Here is a 20,609-nt window from a genome sequence, read left to right as displayed (position 1 = left end):
AAAATCAATCAATCAATCAATCAATCTAGGATACATGAAATTTCCTTTCTTCATCTAAAAAGCATTAAGCTTTTTTGGGGGGGCGGGACCAGGGGGATCTTTTCTTGAACATTTCTGACTTGTAGTTATAAAGTATGAGGATAAGTTTAACTGTGTCAGATTAACGGGGGGGGGGGGGGGGATAACTATAAAATGATTACTGTAGGGAGTTAGTCCCAAGCTAAATTCTAGTTCAGAATGCCTGGGAATGGAAATTTTAAAAGAAATGAAAAAGCATAATTTTTCCATAATTAAAGCACTTGGAGCTTTGAAATATGAATTAGTGACTTTTGTGCTTCAAAATATAATTGTTTATAAAAGCATTTTATATGAATTAATGCAAATGACTATAACTTTTTTTTAATCTTTTTTTTAAAAGAGAGAGGAGAGAGAGAGAGAGAGAGAGAGAGAGAGAGAGAATTTTTAATATTTATTTATTTTTTAGTTTTTGGCGGATACAACATCTTTGTTTATACGTGGTGCTGAGGATCGAACCCGGGCCGCACGCATGCCAGGCGAGCGTGCTACCACTTGAGTCACATCCCCAGTCCCCCTGACTATAACTTTTTGCTGACATAATGAATATTACTGGTATAAATTAATAAAATAATAATTGAATATAAATAAATATATCCAATTTAGGTAGGATGAAACACACACACACACACAAAAGAAGGAAAAAGAGACCATAGCTACAAAGCTAAAAGCAACATGATTTTAGAGTTACTCCCCAGATCTGTTTTTCCTCTAAGCTGGTCAAATTCCTAAGAAATCTACAAATTTCTCAAATTCCTAAGAAATCTACAAATCTTAATGTTACTATGAATTCACTCATCTATGCAAATTGTCTTATTTTGATTTAAGCTTATATGCCTGTAAAGCCTATACAACATGTTTTAAGATTAGATAAAACAAAGGGAGATATATTTTAAGAAACCATAAAATAGGCACATTCCAAATGTTATTTATTAACCAGATAGAGGAGACAATGTCAACCTGAAGATCCTGGAGCGGACCAGACCACCATAAATTTCTTGTGATCTATGATCAAAGAACTGAGTTCACTAGGCTGGTGTCATTCTTCCATTTCATCTTATGCCCACTCCTCACGAAGTTTCCTTTAAAAGAAGAACCCTAGGTCCCCAAAGTGCATCTCACTTTGGAACACCCACATCCTTTCTTCCTTACTCTATTGCTTTCTTTCACTAAATAAACCTGTCAGTGACATCCTACCTGATACATCCAGAAATTCTTTTCTGTGGAAAATATTAAGAATCTACATGGACCAAGTTGAGGTCCTCTTTTCCTCTTTGGAAGGGTCCTGTTAGGACCCTCTCTCGTGACACAATCAGAAGGTTTTCAATTGAATAAAAATTAATGAAATACAAGAACAGTAGAGCAGATTGCTGAAAACCTAAAACCCAAGCTAACCTGAAGAACAACTAAAGAAAGAATTCAAAGAATTCAATCAGTTCAGGAACAAGGAAGAACAAATGATCATTATAGAGAGACCAAATGCCTAGATAAGGTGATTTAGCAAAAAGTACAAAGTACAATGTTATAAATCACATAAATAAAAACATTGCCAAAGTCTTGTTTTGTGAATGGTCTCTTTCTTTCAAGGATAAGCCAACAGTAATAATGGGGCATGATGAGTATGAAAAGAACAATGAAATGCTGAATAAAACTGTTAGGTTGAAAACTGGTTATTGGTGTTTATTGGTGTCTAACCAATGATCCATGTTATAAAATAGCTTTTAATTTTATTTGCTTTGATTTTAAAATTTATGCTTGGTCACAATGAAGAAAATATTAAGTGTTAGTAACACTTGGAAGTAGAAATTGATTTAATCTTTCTTAAAATGTCCTTTCTAACAGTGTACCTCATTAAAAGACTGTGATTTCTAAACAAATATTCATAGATATTTTCACTGCAGTTCTCTCTTTTAATTCTGGGGCTCCCTCACTTATCTTTCAGAACCCTAGCTTATTTGGTATCTCCTGACTATACTCATATAACTTGTTCACTAAAGACATAAGTGATTTCTCAAAGGCTATGTCAGTAAGCTGACAATTAAAATTAAATGACAGATCTTCACAGATGATCAAGTTAATGTGCAGCTGGTGCTGCCATTTCTCCCAGCAATCTTGAAGGGAGTAGTTTCCCCCGATTTCAAGGCCTTTGTAGAAGTGGCTCAGGTCTTGAGGAGCTGGGGAATTATACTTTCCTCCTACCCAGAAGATTCAATCCTCAAGGGCCCTTTTCTTTTCTGGGAAATTTCCTTATTCTTTGTTCTATGATAATCCTGGCAACACTGTTTCAAAATATGATGTATTAGGATTAATATTTCTAGTCCAATTTTATTAAACCAAATGATATACATTACTGTCTTGGAGTCAAAAGATTTTTTCACAATGAAATTTGTATCTGCTCAACTAATTTTTAAAATAAGAAAACTATTTTAGGATATAATAAGCCCTTTCTAACCGCAAGGGTTGGTTTCCTAGAAATTCTAGTGATAGAACAATTCATGACTAAAGAATTAACCTGTTATAAGAAATGTATAGTTATAGGAACAAATTTTAGAATTTATCAATGTGCTTTTATTTTTACAAAATAAAGCCCATAGCTGGGAATGGTGGTGCAATCCTGTAATCCCAGTGACTGGGAAGGCTGAGGCAAGAGGATTGCAAGTTTGAGACCAGTCTTAGAAATTTAGCAAAGCCCTAAGCAACTTAGCAAGACCCTACCTCAAAATAAAAAATAAAAGGGCTGGGGATGTGACTCAGTGGTTAATTTCAGTGGTTATTTGCCCTTGGGTCCAATCCCCAGTACCAACAAAACAAAACTAAAGAAAACAAGAAAGCAAGCCCATAAAATAAAAATGATTATCAACACATTTCAAGCATATAACTCATTAATACTGCAAACTACCAAATTTAAGTTTTAAACACTTACTTAACAGAAACTCATTAATCAATCTATCCCTATCTTCAGTTTTCAAGATAAAGTCAGCATAATTTAATGACAAGGTCATATTCTGAGAAATGCATCATTAGGCAATTTCATCATGAAAACATTGTAAAGTACACTTACATAAACCTAGATGTTATAGGTCAATCGTGTGACATTGCCTCTTGGTGCAATCAAAAAATACAAAACATGAGATGTATAAGGCTGCTGCTAGCATAACAGGACATACTGCTAGCATAACAGGACATACTGTTTTACAGTAAATGTTTTTTTATAAATAGAAGGAGTATACTCTAAAATAATGATAAATAGTATGATACAGTTAATACATAAGTGAACATTCCCTTATTATCATTATCAAACATTATGTATGCAACATAATTATGACTAGCAGCATAGTAAGTTTATACCTGTATCACCACAAACACATGAGTAATGTGTTATACTATGTCCTTACAATGATGATGATGTTGGCCACAGGGAATTTTTTAGTTACATTATAATCGTATAAGGTCAATGTCACACATCTGATCCATCCCTGACTGAAATGTCCTTATGCAGCATATGACTATAATTTGGTTTTGTTATGCAGCAGAAAATGTGAATATCAAGAAGTGCTATTTTCTATGCTTGTGACTTCAATCAAATGCTCAATGCTTTTCTATTTTTTTTTTGTTGTTGTTTTACTCCAGGTTTCTAATTCCTTTCTGATTTTACTATAATCCAAGACGCAGAATGATTTGGACATCATTTGGACACAAACAAAGTTTGTGGACATAGTTATTCAACCAACTTGGTTGGTATTTAATTTTTTTCTTTATTAGGGTTATCTTGGCCCAGCAAGGAAGTATATGCCTGTAATCCCAGGGACTCAGGAGTCTGAGGCAGGAGGATCTTAAGTTCGAGGCCAAACTCAGCAACTTAGTGAGGTCCTAAGCAACTTTGTAAGCCTGTCTCATAATAAAAAAAAAAGTAAATAAAAACATAAAATAAACAGGGCTAGGGAAAAAAGGTGAGGTAGAATCTCATTTCAGATATGCTTGAGGCAACTTTATTTCAAAGCCTCCAGGCCCTCCAATACACACCCCCTCAATAATTCCCCTTCCAAGACAAGCAGGCAGGTCTAAGACTTGTTAGCCTTTGCATCTGATTCTTGTAGCTTTACTAACAAGCTTTATACTGTGTAAGCCTCTATTCTTGCACCCTTGTTTATTCCCAGGCAATTGTTTTTCAGTTTTAAAATTATTTGTACTTGTAATAATTTGCAATTTTCAAACAAAGGTATTCATAGAGCACTTAATATTTTCCAGATACTTTACTAAATGGCTTATATGGATTCATTTATTTAATTCCCTCAAGAAATTTTACCACTCAGTTGAAGTAACTGGGGATTTCAGACATTGAATAACTTACCCAAATCACAGATTTAAAAAGCAAAAGAGAAGAGATTTGATTAAAGGTTATTGGGATTGTAATCTCTTCCTGTTATACATTTATTTTCTTATAAAAGTCTCAGGGATTTTCACTGCCATTCTAAGTGTAAATAAACAGTATAATATAAAATAACTCCTTATCCTTACTTAGCATGCAATACACAAATAGCACACTAGATGGCAACAGAAGGCAAGGAACTAAAGAACAAATGTCTCCCACTTAATAAAATAGTTGGCTTTAAAATTAAAGTATCTATGTCCTCTTCCTTTTTAATACTCTCAGAAGGCAAAATTCATATGTTATAATACACCTTCTAGGTAAAAACTTCTAGACCCACATTACATTTTAGAAATTGCTTAGTAATCAATCTGTATTCATTATTACTAATTCAGAGAAAATGTTAGATTCATAACACATAATGCCTTCTTAATTGTTAAATTTTGTAAGAAACACTAATGATAAAACTTCGCATTAATATTTAGGACTAATTACTGACTTCAACAAATGTTAATTGTGCAACTAATATGAGGAATACAAGTAAGGATACAATGATAAAATGTATGAAATATGATATGTCAAGATCTTTGTAATGTTTTGAACAACTAATAATAAAAAAAAGAAAAAAAAAACAAATATCAAAAAAAAAAGAATACAATGATAAACATTACAGACCTGATTTTCATGGTCTTGGTGGAGCAAGATATGTAAACATCCACCAAAACTTTATAAAACGTCAGTGGGAAAATAGACGAGGAAGAGATTAATCCAAATAAGAAGAAGCTGGGGAAAACTTCTGGGAAAGCTGCCACCTGAGTTGAACTTCATCTGTTGAACAGATATTTCACAGATGAACACAGGGTAGAAGAGCATTAACATAAGCAAATTCGTGAAAATGTTCATTCATAGTTCATGTTCTGGAAAAAGCATAGCTCATATGAAAGACTGTAGTGAAAGATAAGCCTAGAAAAGTTGGAGCAGGCCCAGACCATGAAAAATCTAGAAGGTCATGCTAAAGAATTATCTTTAATTCTACTGTAACAGGGGAACAGACTGAATAGAGAGATCAACAATTCAGGAAGCTTAATAGAGCCATCTGAAAGACACACTGAACCTGGAAGAAACCTGAGAGAAAGCAACTATTGCGACAGGCTGTAAATAGGGGACTCAAGAGAGATTAAGCTTGGCAAATGATTGGATGTAAAGAATAAGTGACTGGGCTGGCATAGTGATACATGACTGTAATTCCAGAAACTCAGGAGACTGAGGCAGGCCATTGCAAGTTTGAGGCCAGCCTCAACAATTGCCAGATCCTGTCTTGAAAAATAAGAAGGGGCTGGGAATGTAGCTCAGTAGTGGAACATTGCTGGATTCAATCGCCATTTAACATAAAGAAACAAACAAACAAAAAAGTACATGATGAGGAAGAGCCAAAATATTTTAAAGAATCTAACATAGAGCTGTTGGTAAAACAATGATGTGATTTTGGAAAAAAAAAATACAGAGAATAGTAGAAGGAAAAGAATTAGTAGATGGGAAGATGGAAAGAATTAATAACTTGGTTGTATAGTAGATGCCAGTGGAATATCATCCATATAAAGAGATCTAGTAGAAGCAAGAAGTATAGGTCTGGGGCTCAAGAGAGCAGGTAGCGCTAAAAGCACAGTGTGGGGGTGGTTCAAATCAAGATAAATTTTGACCGTGAGAGGAGATACAAATCCCAGGAAATCAGGACAACATGGAAGGAGGGATAGGAACTAGTTCTGAATAATGTCTACATTTAGCTGTTTTGCAGTTTTTGCTCACTGACCATGCCTAACCCATAGAAGTCCACTCTGCCCTGAGGAAGGACTCCAAGAAGAAGGTAATAATCCACAGAACGACTGTAAGAAGCACAAGCCCAGTAGCCAGAAGAGCTACTCCGCGTACGTGTACAAGGTGCAGAAGCAGGTGCAAACCAACACAGGCATCTCTTCTGAAAGCCATGGGCATCATGAACTCTTTAGACAATGACATCTTTGAGCACATTGTGGGAGAGCCAATGTACCTGAAATGCTACAAGTGCTCCACCATCACGTTGGGGAAAGAAGATCCAAAAGGTCCTGGGCCTCATGCTACATGGGTTGCTGGCCAAGCACACTGTGTTGGAGGGCACTAGGCTGTCACCAAATGCGTCAGTGCCAAGTGAACATGCCATGTAAGAGTCTTTAACCCCAAAGACTCTTTTAAGAGACCCTTAAAAAAAAAGTCTACATTTAGGGGTTATAGAAAACAATTTAAACTAGATTCGAAAAGAGTAGGTAAGAGTCATACAAGGAGAATTCATGAGAGTGAAATATTAGATAAATCAAAGGAAAGAAATTATGTCATGATAGGACAATTAATGGCTTCCAAAACTTCAAGGTCTAAGTAGCATGAGGATTGAGATGAAGTCACTGGATTTGATAATCAGGAAGTCAGTAGTGATCATTAAGTGAGTAGTTCAGTAGTATAAAATTACACTACAGTTTGTTGAAAGCCTGACTACAATGTGATGAGAAATAAAAGGAAAGATACTAGGAAAGACAACTTTTTGGAAAACTCTGCCAGTAAAATGATGAACTGGAGGTAAAAAATTAAGTAATATCACGTGAAGCCTGAATTTTGTTTGGAGAATGACAGCTGTATATAGAATGGGGTGGGGGAACAGTGGTGAGAGAGAGAAGGGGGATGCAAGTAGATATAACTGATGACCAGTGGGTCAAAGACTCATTAGAAACCCCAGAAATAAGAGACATCAAAAACTTAGAAAAAGAGATTCATCTTAGGAAATAGAGGGCTGGTAAAGCAAAAACTATAAAAAAAAAATTTATAAAGAGTAGAAGAGACATTTGAGGGATCAGAAAACAAACAGTGGCTCTTGACTATTGTCCTTAACCTCAATAAAGGACAAAGGGGGTTGTGTTGTTCCTGTGGTACATGTTAACGACATAAATGTTGAAAGCTATAAGTATGATGAAAAAAGGATGGAGGAGGAAAAGGTCAGATGCTAAAGATTTTAAAAAGTGCCTAGAGTGTCTTCTAAGTTGAGAGTTTCTATTGATTATGATAAGGGAGAAGAGAGACAACATGACAACACTGATTTCCTTTTTGTTTTTTGAAATAAAGGCCTTGCTATGTTGCACAGGCTGGCCTCAAGCTTCCAATCCTCCTGCCTCAGCCTCCCAAGTTGCAGGAATTACAGGCCTGCATTACTGGGTTCAGCAAAAATGCTGATTTCAAAGAAGAATAGTAACCTAGTTTCAAAAAAAAAAATGATCATAAAAGCAGATTTCAAAACAAAGGCCTGCACATGGCAGTAAGAAATGAGGAAAATAAGGAAAATAAACGCATTCATCAGAGTCACAGGAGATAAAATGAAAGACAAAAGGATCTTCAGTGGAGCTTTTAAGGATTATTACTGAGCTCTGAGGAAATGAAGAAATGAGTGCTAGAGGAAACAAAATATGTGAGAGATTTGAATCTGAGTTTCAAAGGCAGAGGAGAAGCATTAGTGCAGAAATTAGCAATGAATGTGGGTCAATTGAATATCTGTGTGTGTGTGTGTATTTTTGTCTAGCGGGGTACTAGGAATTGAACTCAGGGCCTCACACATACAAGGTAAATACTCTACCATTGAACTTCACTGCCAGCCCTTTTTATTTTTTGTTAAGACAGGGTCTCACTAAGTTACCCAGCTAGTCTCAAAGTTGTGCTCATTCTGCTTCAATCTCCCAAGTAGCTAGGATTACAGGTGTTAGCTCTGACATTTTAATAAAACATTAACTTTACCACATATTGAGAATCCCTTACCCAAAATGCCTGGCCAGAAGAGTTTCAGATTCTGGGTGAACATATGAATCCAAAAACCTCAAAATCTTCAAAATTAAAGACTTTTTTGAGCAACATTGCTAAGTACTTTAAAAAAAAAAAAAGAATCAGATTTCAGAGCATTTCAGATTAAGGATGCTCAATCTGTCCATGGTTTAGACCAATGCTATCCAATGCAACACCCCCCTCCCGCCCCCCAAACCTGCTATCTCCATGCCCCTGGTGCTGGGGATAGAATCCAGGGTCTCACACATGCTAGGCAAGCACTCTGTCACTCTAGACTCCTAGAACAAGTTTTGGTGATAATGAAAATGTTCTGTATCTACACTGTCCGCTACAGTTAATCAATGGATCCATGTGGCTATTAAGCACTTGAAGGATGGCTTGTGTGTTTATAGAAAATACACAGTAACTTTAATGGAGTAAGGTGTGGCCCCGAAATACAACAATGAAACAACGATAACTTCCTATTATTTAAAGTTCATAGATATGAATACTGTCTGATCACTAAGTGTTTAGTACCGTCATTATCATTATTTTTAAATATGTTTAATTTAGCTGACAATGGATTCTAACTCATAGCTAATGATGGAACAAAATATTATTATCTACATATATTATTATCTGTGCCCTATTTATGTTATAAAAGTTTTCCACGTCTAGAGGAAAAACGTGTCTTTAGCCATATGTGAACATATACAAATGAGTGATTATAGGTGTTAAGATTTCCACAGCATTGAAAACTATCAGCCAATAAAAAATTAAGCATACAAGTCTCTCAAAATATGTCACCATATTGCATTACAATCTCTGAACAGTGATATAACAAAATCATTTGCAGAGGAAAAAAAAATCCTTCAAATACCAAACCTGTTTAATTTAGAAAAGTCAACATTATTAACAGTTTCACTTTGTGTTTGGAAAAAGTTTAGTTACAAAAGAATAACCAAAGAAATAGGGGGAAAAAAAGGAGTAATTCTGCATTGCCTTTATTTTCATTTTATTAGACTTGCCTTGGTCTTTTCAAAATTGGCTTCCTCAGTCATATGCACAGCTTGTTTCACTTGTTCATAGGCACTTGTTTCTCTTTGCTGCATATCTCCTAAGCTGTTTCTTACAGAAACTAGTGCAGACATTAAGTCATCTCTTTCTCTGTTAACACAGAAAGAACAAGCAAAACAAGAAATGATCAAACTAGCATATACTCCTAAGTCAGGAGGGAAAAAAGCATTAGTATATATTAGACAAAGAGCCAGGGAGGGCCAGCTCAACACACTGAAGCACACCCCAGAGAACTGTTCGCCCTGTGTCCTCACTTGGCGAGTGGCTGGCAGAGCAACCAGAGGGGCAGAGAGTATTTATGGCAAGGCTACATCTGTGTAATACAATAATCTATTGTGGAAAGGCTGGAACACTGAGGACTGCCCCCAAAAGAGCAAATTAGTTAGGAAAATATAGTAGAGCTAGAAAACAAACAAACAAACAAACAAAAAAAACCAAACCCACACACAGTGGGATATTTTAGATATTGTACCTCAAAATAGGAATAAATGTTTTTAAGAAGGGACTAAGTGTAAAAGATTTATGTCATAAGGTTTCTCTAAATAAATAAATAAAAAGTCAAGAAAACTAAGCCTGTTTTGTCACTAATTCTTCTCATTCACTGGAACAAAAATATGTCCTTTCCTTTTCATCTTCCTCCCCAATCTTCCTGTTTACCCTTCCTTTCAATAAAATTCATTCACCTATTAACACATTATTTCAGTGGTAGTACAGTGGAAACTCTCAACCCCCCTGGTCATACACATAACACAATTTAACAAAACCATCTCACTGGGATTGATAATGGCCATACCTACCTCTTCCTCAGCAATTCTCAGAAGTCTCCTGGGCAAAGCTGTTTCTTGGGGATAGAAGTGAACAGAATGTGAAAATGCTTTGGCATAGAATATAATAAGGATGCGATCTCATTGGTTAAATAAATTCCATATCAAACATAAGGATATTTGGAACTTATGGAATGAATAAAAATGCCCAGTAAGACCAAAGACAGAGACAAAGTGAGGTTGGAAACTTTCTATATACACAAAACAAAACAAACAAAAAAAAGAAAGAAAGAAAGAAGGAAAGAAAGAAAAGGATGTTCGACTGTCATATACATGCAATTTTATGCTTTATTAAAGAATTCAAATTTTAAACTGTGTTTTCAAATTCAGTTGAAATGCTTACAGTTTCCTTTTTTCCCCCTGGTTGTATGCATAGTATATTCACACCAATTTGTGTCTTCATACATGTACTTTGGATAATAATGATCATCATATTCCACCATCATTAATTACCCCATGCCTCCTCCCTTCCCCTCCAAACCTTCTGCCCTATCTAGAGTTCATCTATTCCTCCCATGCTCCCCATCCCTACCCCAATATGAGTCAGCCTCCTAATATCAGAGAAAACATTTGACATTTGTTTTTTGGGGATTGGCTAACTTCACTTAGCATTGCTATCTTATCCAACGCCATCCATTTACCTGCAAATGCCATGATTTTCTTCTATTTTATTGCTGAGTAATATTACATTGTGTATATATGCCACATTTTTTTTTATCCATTCATCTACTGAAGGGCATCTAGGTTGGTTCCATAGTTTAGCTATTGTGAATTGTGCTGCTATAAACATTGATGTGGCTGTGACCCTATAGTATGCTGTTTTTAAGTCCTTTGGGTATAGACTGAGGAAAGGGGAAGCTGGATCAAATTGCAGTTCCCTTTTTATTGCCAAGTTCTGAGAAAGGAACTGTGATTTTTTTTTTATTAAGCAAACTTTAAGAGTCATAGAAGATTATAAATGCTGAGTTTGAATTGCTTCTGAATTAACCAATATCTCCATTTAAAAAAATCTTTTTAAGATAAAATAATTTTAACCATTTGTGTTATTTAGAAAGCAGACATTTTAAAAACATTTTATTGAACAAAGAATTATTAGCTGTTTCATAAAAGATCTTTTTGTTAAAAAATAATAAATTTCTATAAATATAACATTCATGAAAACAAGATGATCTTCACTTTAGAATTTCTTGATTTATTTGCTTTAGAGTGATAAAAGTGATTTAAATTTTTTATCCTAAAGGAAATTTAAAAAGTGGTAATTGTTTTGATTAAATGTAATCAAGTACAATAATTACATGAAAAAGTGCAAGAATCAAAACAAGATTAAACTTTTCCATTATAAATAAAAAATCAATACAAATCAAACAAAATTGATTTTGTTATTTCTATTTAAAAAATTCATATAACAAAATGGAATTAGATTCTTTGTGGATATGTAATCTAGTAGGACTTATGATTCTAGAAGAATATAAAGATTTATTCTTTAAGGATAGGAAGTCAATATAAACATCAGTCACCTGTCTTAAATTTTAAGATCTACTGAAAAGAAAAAGTTATTCTTCAAGGACCTTATCTGTTCCTGATAACATATCATCATCAAAGGAAAAGTTCCAAATAATAAGAATGGATTAAAAAACCCTCAGTGTTATAAGTGTGCTAACAGATCACAACAGGTCAAAATCTAACAGACTTGCTTCTTATGGGAGACATATTTAATATACTTAATTTCTTTTTAGGATAACCTTTTGTTATGAATAGTGTTTATTACACAATAGATGCTCAACAAAATAAATGACAAAAGAATAAATGAATGAATAAATGCTATAGGATGGCACCAAAACAGGTGAATTAAAGTTACTTCCCTGTTCTATTATTCTTGATGTAAATTGAAAAAGTTATCTGACTATTTACAATCAGAAAGTAAACAGTTTAGTTTACTAAACTAATTCAAAACATTCTGATTTACAAATATTTCCAGAATATAAATTCACTAACTTTAGACAACTGAACCACTGAAAGTCATTAGATAGACCCCAAAATACAGTTGTCTTGTTAAACTCATCATGCAACAGACTTCAAAATAATCATACTAAACATTTGTGCAACCACTGGACTGACCACTTCAATTTTCTGTAAAAACAAATGCACCATCTGCTTTAAGGTGGCCCTCAGATCATCTGGGAAGCTTGCAGGGAGTTGTTTTGGCAATTTTAAGATTATCCACTTAGTCACTACATTTTTGCTTTGGCTTTGTTTTAATTAGGCCAGCTCTGGGCTGGCTGTGCCCTCTCATCAATACTAGGCCTTGATTCCTGCTCCATTCCTATGTTTATCTGACTGTAGCCCTTCTGATTGATCTACCATTTTTCAGCCCCACACTCATTCCTTGGATCTAACAGTGCTATTAGTTATCTTACTCTTTGAAGACAGGCAACTGCAGCTAGCCAGAGTAACTATCCATCAGTTGCAGTCCTCTCCAAAACCCCAAGTCCACAGGGCCAGCCTGGGGCCAGGCATAAGAGAAGCTTTCACAATGGGAAGTAGTATAGATACATATGCTATATTCACATGAGTGTGAGGGGGAAGAATCTCCAAATTACCATCCTCCCAGGCAAAAGTTCAGTGAGTGCTTAAAAACATCAGGTGACTGTTTTGATTTATATGATTAAGGAGTATCTCAAAGCAAGCAACACAGTGTTAACTTTTCAACATTCCATGACCCTGATGAAAGGCAGCTGAGGCAGAAAGATGACGTAAAGAGCATGAGAGTCAGTTCTGGAATTGAAAAAGCATGTAGCTGTTCATACTAACAAGCATGTAATATTTAAGGAACTTAGTGCAAAAATCAGAGCAGAGTAAAACTGAGAAAAATCTCTTAGTAATCTCAGCCAAGTTTTTAAAATAAGCAAAGAAGATAGTTGATCTGATATATATACATGTTTCATCTTGTGTATATATCCTAAGAAATGTCTTATAATTGTTAAACTATTTCACAGTTATCAATTTTATCATTATTACTTGTATTTTTAAAAAAGAAAGTCTAGAAGGCTGACTATGACATTTTTTTGTTCCTCATTTCTGGGAAGTTCCTGTTGTAGTTTCTCAAAGCCAACTGTTCAGAATACTGCCAGTGATCCTCTCCAAAATCACAAGCTGAACTAAAGTCCTAGGATACTACTATGGTAATCATTCCTCCTTTTCTTAAAAAAAAAAAAGTACACTGAAACTTGGAGAAGTGACCTAAAGAAAGGACTTTAATATAAAGTAGCTTTATCTTGATTACCATTTAAGGTATTTTGATTCTTTTCTGGGGGTGGAGGGGGGTAGGTAGTAGTTCATGACTATAATCCCTGTGATTTGGGAGGCTGAGACAGGAGAATTGCAAGTGCAAGGCCAGCTTCAGCAATGTAGTGAGGCCCTCAGCAACTTAGTGAGACCCTGTCTTAAAATTAAAAAATAAAAAGGGCTGGGGATGTAGCTTAGTTGTAAAGCTCCCCTGGGTTCAATCCCTAATACCAAAAAATAAAAATAAAAAATAAAGAAAAATAGTTTTGTTTACTGTTACTTTTACCTGCCTTATATCATAAAGAGGCCTGATGGAAAGGCAGTTCAGAAACATTACAAAGACTTCAAATCAACTTTAAAAATGTTTCCAATGTTAACAGTTGTTAAGCGTACTCTTCAAAAAATCCGTGAGGTCCTAACAAAATACCACAAATATATAGATGGTCTGATCTCCAAATTGTGCCTCATACTCTCCTTGATAACTGCTTAAGTATTCATTCATTCTTTATTTTTTGAGGGGGGGTGCGGTCAGTGCTGGGAATTGAACCCAGTGCCCGGTGCATGCTAAGTATATGCTTTACCAATGAGCAACAACTCCAGCTCACAAGTAATTCTTCTGTCATATATTCAAAACATGCTAAACAATGAAACATGGTTGTTTAAAAATGGTGTCACAATTGAGAAATGAATTACAGTAGATGGGGTAGAGAGAGAAGATGGGAGGGGAGGGGAGGGGGGATAGTAAAGGATAGGAAAGGTAGAAGAATACAACAGTTACTATTATGGCATTATGTAAAAATGTGGATGTGTAACCGATGTGATTCTGCAATCTTTGTAATGTTTTGAGTAACCAATAAAAAATAATAAATAAGAAAAAAATAGAAATAAAAGCATGAATCATTGCAAAAAAAAAAATGGTGTCACAATAGCACATTTCCAAATGAGGCCAACAAACTTTTCCAGTTTAACATATTTAAGTAATAATTTTTAAAAATTCCATGTGAAAACCATACAGGAAATACTACTACATCAGATTATTAAGAGTTCAGGCTTTTAATCATTTAAAACTAGAAATCCAAACTTTAGGTCTTGGTCATGCTACAAAACCAGCATGTGGTAAACATTCTGCATTAATAAATTAGAAGAAGCTGAAAGCCAGCTCATATTTAGGGAATTATATAGATCAAAATTTTCATTGACAATAAAAGCAGAAACTTCTCACTCTATTCTGTTACTAAAGCACAACATAAGCCAATAATATGCTGACAAAGCAGAAAATTGAACTAAGTAGGTTAATGTTTACTTTAAGAGGCTGAGATCAAATTTAGGATAGAGACAAAGGAATACATAATTTAGCAAGAATCTAATTTCTAAATGACTTCCAGACTTAGAATCAATGTAACATTGCAGCTTCCTTTTAAAATATTCTTCTCATGACCCAGAAGGATAATATGAAAGGAAGTATAATAAGGGGGGAAATTCCTATATTTTATTTGTTGGTTTTGCTAAATTGGTTTTAACCTTTGCCTCTTTTTATCTGCAAAATATAGAACATACTTTTTCCTTTTTTTGGCAGGGGGTACTGGGGATTGAACTCAGGGGTACTCAACCACTAAGCCATATCCCCAGTCCTATTTTGTATTTTATTAGAGACAAGGTCTTATTGACTTGCTTAGGACCTCACCATTGCTGAGGCTGGCTTTGAATTTAAGATCCTCCTGCCTCAGCCTCCCAAGCCGCTGGGATTATAGGTGTGTGTCTGGTGGTTTGTTCCTTTTAAAAAGTTTTTAATCAGTATAGTCTCCTTGCAAAATTAGTTATCCATATGGTAAAAATCTATGTGACACAAGTTTTCAATACCATTTCCTTTTTCCACATCTCCAGAAGCAATCACTGTTGAATATTTGGTGTTTAATCTTTCAAATCTTTTATTATTAATATATATGAACCTAGAAAAAATAGGATAATGGTTGTGTATGAAATCTAGAAAATATAAATGGTTTCATACTGGTTTATCTTTAGTTATTTTGTTTTGCTTTAATAATATATGTTGGAATTAGTTCCACATTAGTATACATAGACCTACATTAATTCATTTTTATACTGTTCATCCAAATTATAGTTTAATTAGTGTCTCTCTCTCTTTCTCTCTCGTATTTAGTCTCTTTTGAAGATACTTAGATTGTTCACTCTATTATAAACAGTGCTGTAAAACATATTTCCTATAAGTGCCACATTATATATATGTATGAGCTTTTTCTCTAAGGTAGATTTTAAAAAGTGTCATGCATAATTTAAATATTAATTGTAGTGCTAAATTGCCCTCTAAAGTAGTTATACCAATTTATAGTTCCACCAGCAAGAAAGAAAATTATTTATGAGCATTACCACCTCTTGGGATTATCAATTTTCTTTAATGTTTTCCTGATGGGTTAGTTTTTTCCTTAGATTTGATTTCCTTGAATACAAGCAGAATGAACATCTTCTCATGTATTGACATCTTTCTCTTCTGTTGCTCATCAATTACTTTACTCACCATTCAAATGGGCAGTTTGTTGTTTTTGTTTGTTTTGAAGCAAATTCTTTACTGTACTACTCTTTTGATTAAAAATGGCAAACATTTTTTGAGTGTTTTAACTAATTTTAAATACTTTATCATAAGGGAAATTATTCTTTAATGAAATCAAATGTGTCATTTTTTTTAATGACTTCCACTTTTCATGTTATGCTTAGCACTGTAACAAGCCCAAGGCCATTAAGATACTTTTCCATATTTACTTTTAATACTTTTAAACTCTAAATTATATTTGTCTTTTTAAACTATCCTGAATTTTGTAAGGTCATGTTCTATTCTTTTTTTCCCCCAAATATAAACAGACAAAATTTTACTTTCTTTGAGTTTCACTTTACATAGGTATAAAATAGTAGTAATCCTAACTATCTTACAAAATTTCTTATTAAGATTAGAAGGCTTGGGCTGTGGCTCAGTGACAGGATGCTTGATTAGCACATGTGAGGCACTGGGCTTGTTGCTCAGCACCACACACAAAGGAAAGAAAAAAAATAAAAATATGTGTCCATCTACAACTGAAAATAATTTTTAAAAAAGATTAGAAAAAATTATTTTTCTAAATTGCCTGGTACAGCCTTGCAAATAATAAATGTTCACCACTTGTTTGCTGGATATGAAAGTAAATTTAATATATGTAATTTAATATTTATATTGAATATATATGAACTCATATATATTCATATAGAGTATATGAATACTTATATTGAATATATAAATAATTAATAACATGTTTAACTATATAATATTTAAAAACAACAACAAAAAACCCAGAACCATTGAGTAGATCACAAAAGCTATCATTCAGTCCATATTGGAGGTTCAGTTTTTATATAATAATTAGGTTAGTCATACAGCTACCAGGTATATTGAATATCCTTGGAATCTGAAAGGTACAAAGTGATTTCAGTATTTACTGAATATTTACTATAGGTCAGGAAGTGTTTTAAGCACCATACAGTTAACCAATTCTCAATTACCCTTCAAAATGCCCTATGTGTTAGGTAATTTTACCACCATTTTTAAAATGAAGGAATTGAGGCACAAAGAGGTTGAGTAATTTTAGTGAAAGTGCATAGTAATTCAGTGATAGAACTAGCATATGAACCCAGGCAGTCTGTTTCAAAAGCCTGTACTACTGGTCAGAAGGCTAAGCTGACTCAGTAAAATACCAAGAGTAAGTATTATATCTCCAAGCAGCAGAAGATTTCCAATTCAGAGAACTAGTTGTCTAAAGGTCAAGACATACAGCAAGATTAGTCTCACTTTAATGATCATAGTCATTCCACTCTTCCACTCCAAATGCAACTGGAGTAACTCTGATAGCTAAACAATAAATGCCTTGCCACATGAACAGCAAACACTAAGTGTCTACCGTAGGCCCAAGTACCAGGAAACTTTATTGACCTATAGCAAATACTCAAAAAATACTGAAGCCCCTCTGTACCTTCCAGACTCTAAGAACATTCAATATATCTGGTAGCTGATGTCTAACCTGCTGATTGCTGCCTCCAAGTATATGCAATATAAATCACAGAATAAAGTAATCTAAGATGGCTAAGGACAAAAATGGAACAGGGCTAGTGAAAGAATACTTCTAAAAGGAAGTGAAGATTGAGCATAGCAGACAGAGAGAGGCATCTTTGAAAACAAAAAAAGCAAGGAGCATGGGAAAACCCACACTTCAAAACCAATATTGAATTCTATGATAAATAATAATTTTCAACTTCTAATGAATAAAATCTCCACAGGAAATGGCTTCCTTTGTAAAAGTGAACATGGAATAAAGGAGATGCACACAGAGAATGATATTTCAGCCTCACTGCAAACTTTTACAACATTAAACTCATTTGTAATTTGTCCTTAGTCAATACTCAAATATTAATACTACAATATATTGGGTCCTTCTCTCACTATGCTCATAATATTCTTCATAACAGGCACATGAGGAACATGTAGTAGTAACTCATTGTACCTAAACTATACTGGGGGAATCCAGTAAAGAAATTTCAATAAGGAAATTCCTATAAAACTTGGTTTTGCTAAGAATAGTGATGGGTTTGTTTATTATAGAGTCACAGAACTGGACAGAATTGTAAAGATTAACTAGTTCCATTCAGGATGATACTGAAATCAAAAGATTAAATAGTTTTTTCAAAGTGACATGGTTACTCACAGTTGGCAGAACTTCCCATTCTTTCTTTAAGAGAGCAACATTGAAGGAATCTTTTAAAATCCACTGTATTTGAGGCTTAATACTAACCACGTGTGATTTATTTAGCATGGAGATAAAAGAACACATAATTTTCTATGTTGCCAAAGACTTTGCACATATAAGCATACTTACTTAGACAGTCTTTCGATGGTTTGGATGTGTACGTTATTATGAGTTTGGGAAAGAACAGCTTCATGCTGAGCACACTTCAAACAAAGGCCACCAACATGGCTGGAAATATTAGCAGCAAGAAGAGACTCTTTATGCTTTAATCGCTCTCTAAGATCTTCACAGTTTTTCTGATATTCAGCTAAGTCTTTCCTAAAAACAAGGGGAAAAAAATTCTAGGAAATATCCTGGAAGAAGTATTCTACTTTCAAGTCAGTCATCATTATGAATTACTACCATCATTATGGGTGTTTACCTTACAACTTTGCTTCACAACCCTGAAACATAGGTCTGATTATCCTGATGCAGTGATTATTAGACTTGAATATATTAAGTAGCTCAAGTTCTTGTAAGATTTTAATACAGATTACAGTATACCCTGTAATAGAATTTTACCTCCATTAACATATTACCTAGAAAACAAAAATAAAACTCCAAATATAAACCCTAAATAGTCTCTCTTAATAAAAGGTGGGATGACATGATACAATATCCTTGAAGTAAGGGAAATACCCTATTTGGGGAGTTAGGTTCATAAAATTTATAGAGAATACCTCAAAAGTTCAACAAAGAATATGGATTTTATCCATGACTAACTTATTATTTATTATTTCCTCTTTAGGAGGAAAAAATAAAAGATTATCTAATCACAAAGTTCTTCAAAGAGTTGTTTCAAAAGAAAGTGGGCCACAGTCAAGAATTCTTGCCAGTCAAGAATTCAAAAGTAGTAGCTATTAGCTAGAAATATGCAGCTTGCTAAAGAAAGAGCTAGAGAATTTTGTGTGTGTGTGTGTGTGTGTGTGTGAGAGAGAGAGAGAGAGAGAGAGAGAGAGAGAGAGAGAGATTTTTGTTTGCTTTTACTTTATGGGCTCACCCCTAAAAGAAGTTTTTCTCTAATTTGATATTTTAAGAATTAAGTGACTAGTACATGGGTTGCATTTCCCCAATTTCTTCTTCATCTCTAGTAAAGCCTTGGTAAAGTCAACTGAGCAACTGAGCCTCATTGTCCAGAAGTTCTTTTCCATGTATATATGTAAAAGATGTATACACACACACACACACACACACACACACACACACACACATATGGGTCTCCTTGTATTGCCTAGGCTAGCCCCAAATTTGCAATCCTCCTGCCTTAGATTCCCAAGGGGCCAAAATTACAGGATTGTGTCATCCTACAATATATTTTTTAAAAGCCAACTACCAAGCTTACAATGTTATAAATTCTTGGACTGCTGAAGGTATACACTCAGTCTACTACTGTGTCCTGCTCAGTCCTGGACTACCAAAGGTATACACTCAATCTCCTGCTCAGTTTACTCCCTGTTGTTGGCGTTTCTATGCTCGGGGACTATAACTATTTTAACTTGCTCAATGTTATGGTTTGGATCTGGAATGTTTCCCAATGGTTAATGTGTTGAAGGTTTGGTCCCCAGTATAGCAACTGTGGAGCTTTTGGGAAATAACTGGGCTATGAGGGATTGATCTTATCAATGGATTAATCCATCGATCAGTTCATAGCTAATGGCATTTTGGGGAGGTGGTGGAAACTGTAGAAGGTGAGGTCCAGTTGAAGGAAGCAGGTCTCTGAGGTCATGCCCTAGAAGGGTATATCACGGTTCTAACCTTTTCCTCTTTCTCTATCTCTCTCTCTTTCTCTCTGAGTCCCTAATGCCATGATGTGCGGCTCTGCCATACCCTTCCACCATGATATTCTGCCTGGCCTTAGGCCTAAAGCAATGGAGCCAGCAGACCTTCAACTGAAACCTCTAAAACTGTGAGCCAAAATATATCTTTCTGGTTTTTAAGTTTCATATTGGGTGGTTTAATCATCACAATCAGAAGCTGACTAGTACACTCACTGTTGCAGAGGAAACGCCAACAACCATTCCTCCCGGCTGAAATATACGTCTTCAACTCTTGAGATTTGAGGACTCTCAAGCAGCCCAAAGGAGGTGGAGTAATTTTTAGAATGTCTAAGGATTAAAAAAAAAGTTAATCTAATGGTGGTTTAAAATTTGGAGGGGGAAATAAAGGAGCTGTGTTTGCCCTCTCTCCAATATAGCATTTCTAACATAATGTTTCGTTTTAAGTATTGCATAAAGAAAGTTTGAATTTCAAAGGCTTTATGAAAAGAATTTTGGAAGCACATTCCAAAGTCAAGGGGCCCTATTACTAACTTCTGTCAGG

At 34.6% G+C, this 20,609-nt stretch overlaps 1 protein-coding gene across 5 annotated transcripts in view; it reads right to left on the bottom strand.

Moving 5' to 3' along the window:
- Positions 1-20,609, bottom strand: part of Sdccag8 (SHH signaling and ciliogenesis regulator SDCCAG8) — a 233,922-nt gene that overhangs the window by 170,930 nt on the left and 42,383 nt on the right. For 4 of the 5 annotated variants that reach the window (XM_076832046.1, XM_076832048.1, XM_076832049.1 and 1 more), the window contains exons 8-10: positions 20,282-20,395; positions 18,381-18,569; positions 9,307-9,445 (exon numbers count right to left, since the gene is read on the bottom strand). In XM_076832046.1, the coding sequence (XP_076688161.1) occupies positions 9,307-9,445; positions 18,381-18,569; positions 20,282-20,395 (442 nt within the window). The remainder of the gene's footprint in view (positions 1-9,306; positions 9,446-18,380; positions 18,570-20,281; positions 20,396-20,609) is intronic. The other variant, XM_076832047.1, reaches the window with a different exon arrangement.

This window comes from Callospermophilus lateralis, chromosome 13 (genome assembly GCF_048772815.1).
Source record: "Callospermophilus lateralis isolate mCalLat2 chromosome 13, mCalLat2.hap1, whole genome shotgun sequence".
Classification (NCBI taxonomy): Eukaryota; Metazoa; Chordata; class Mammalia; order Rodentia; family Sciuridae; genus Callospermophilus; species Callospermophilus lateralis.
Note: the sequence above shows the minus strand (reverse complement) of the source record. Positions and strands in the feature narration are given on the sequence as shown.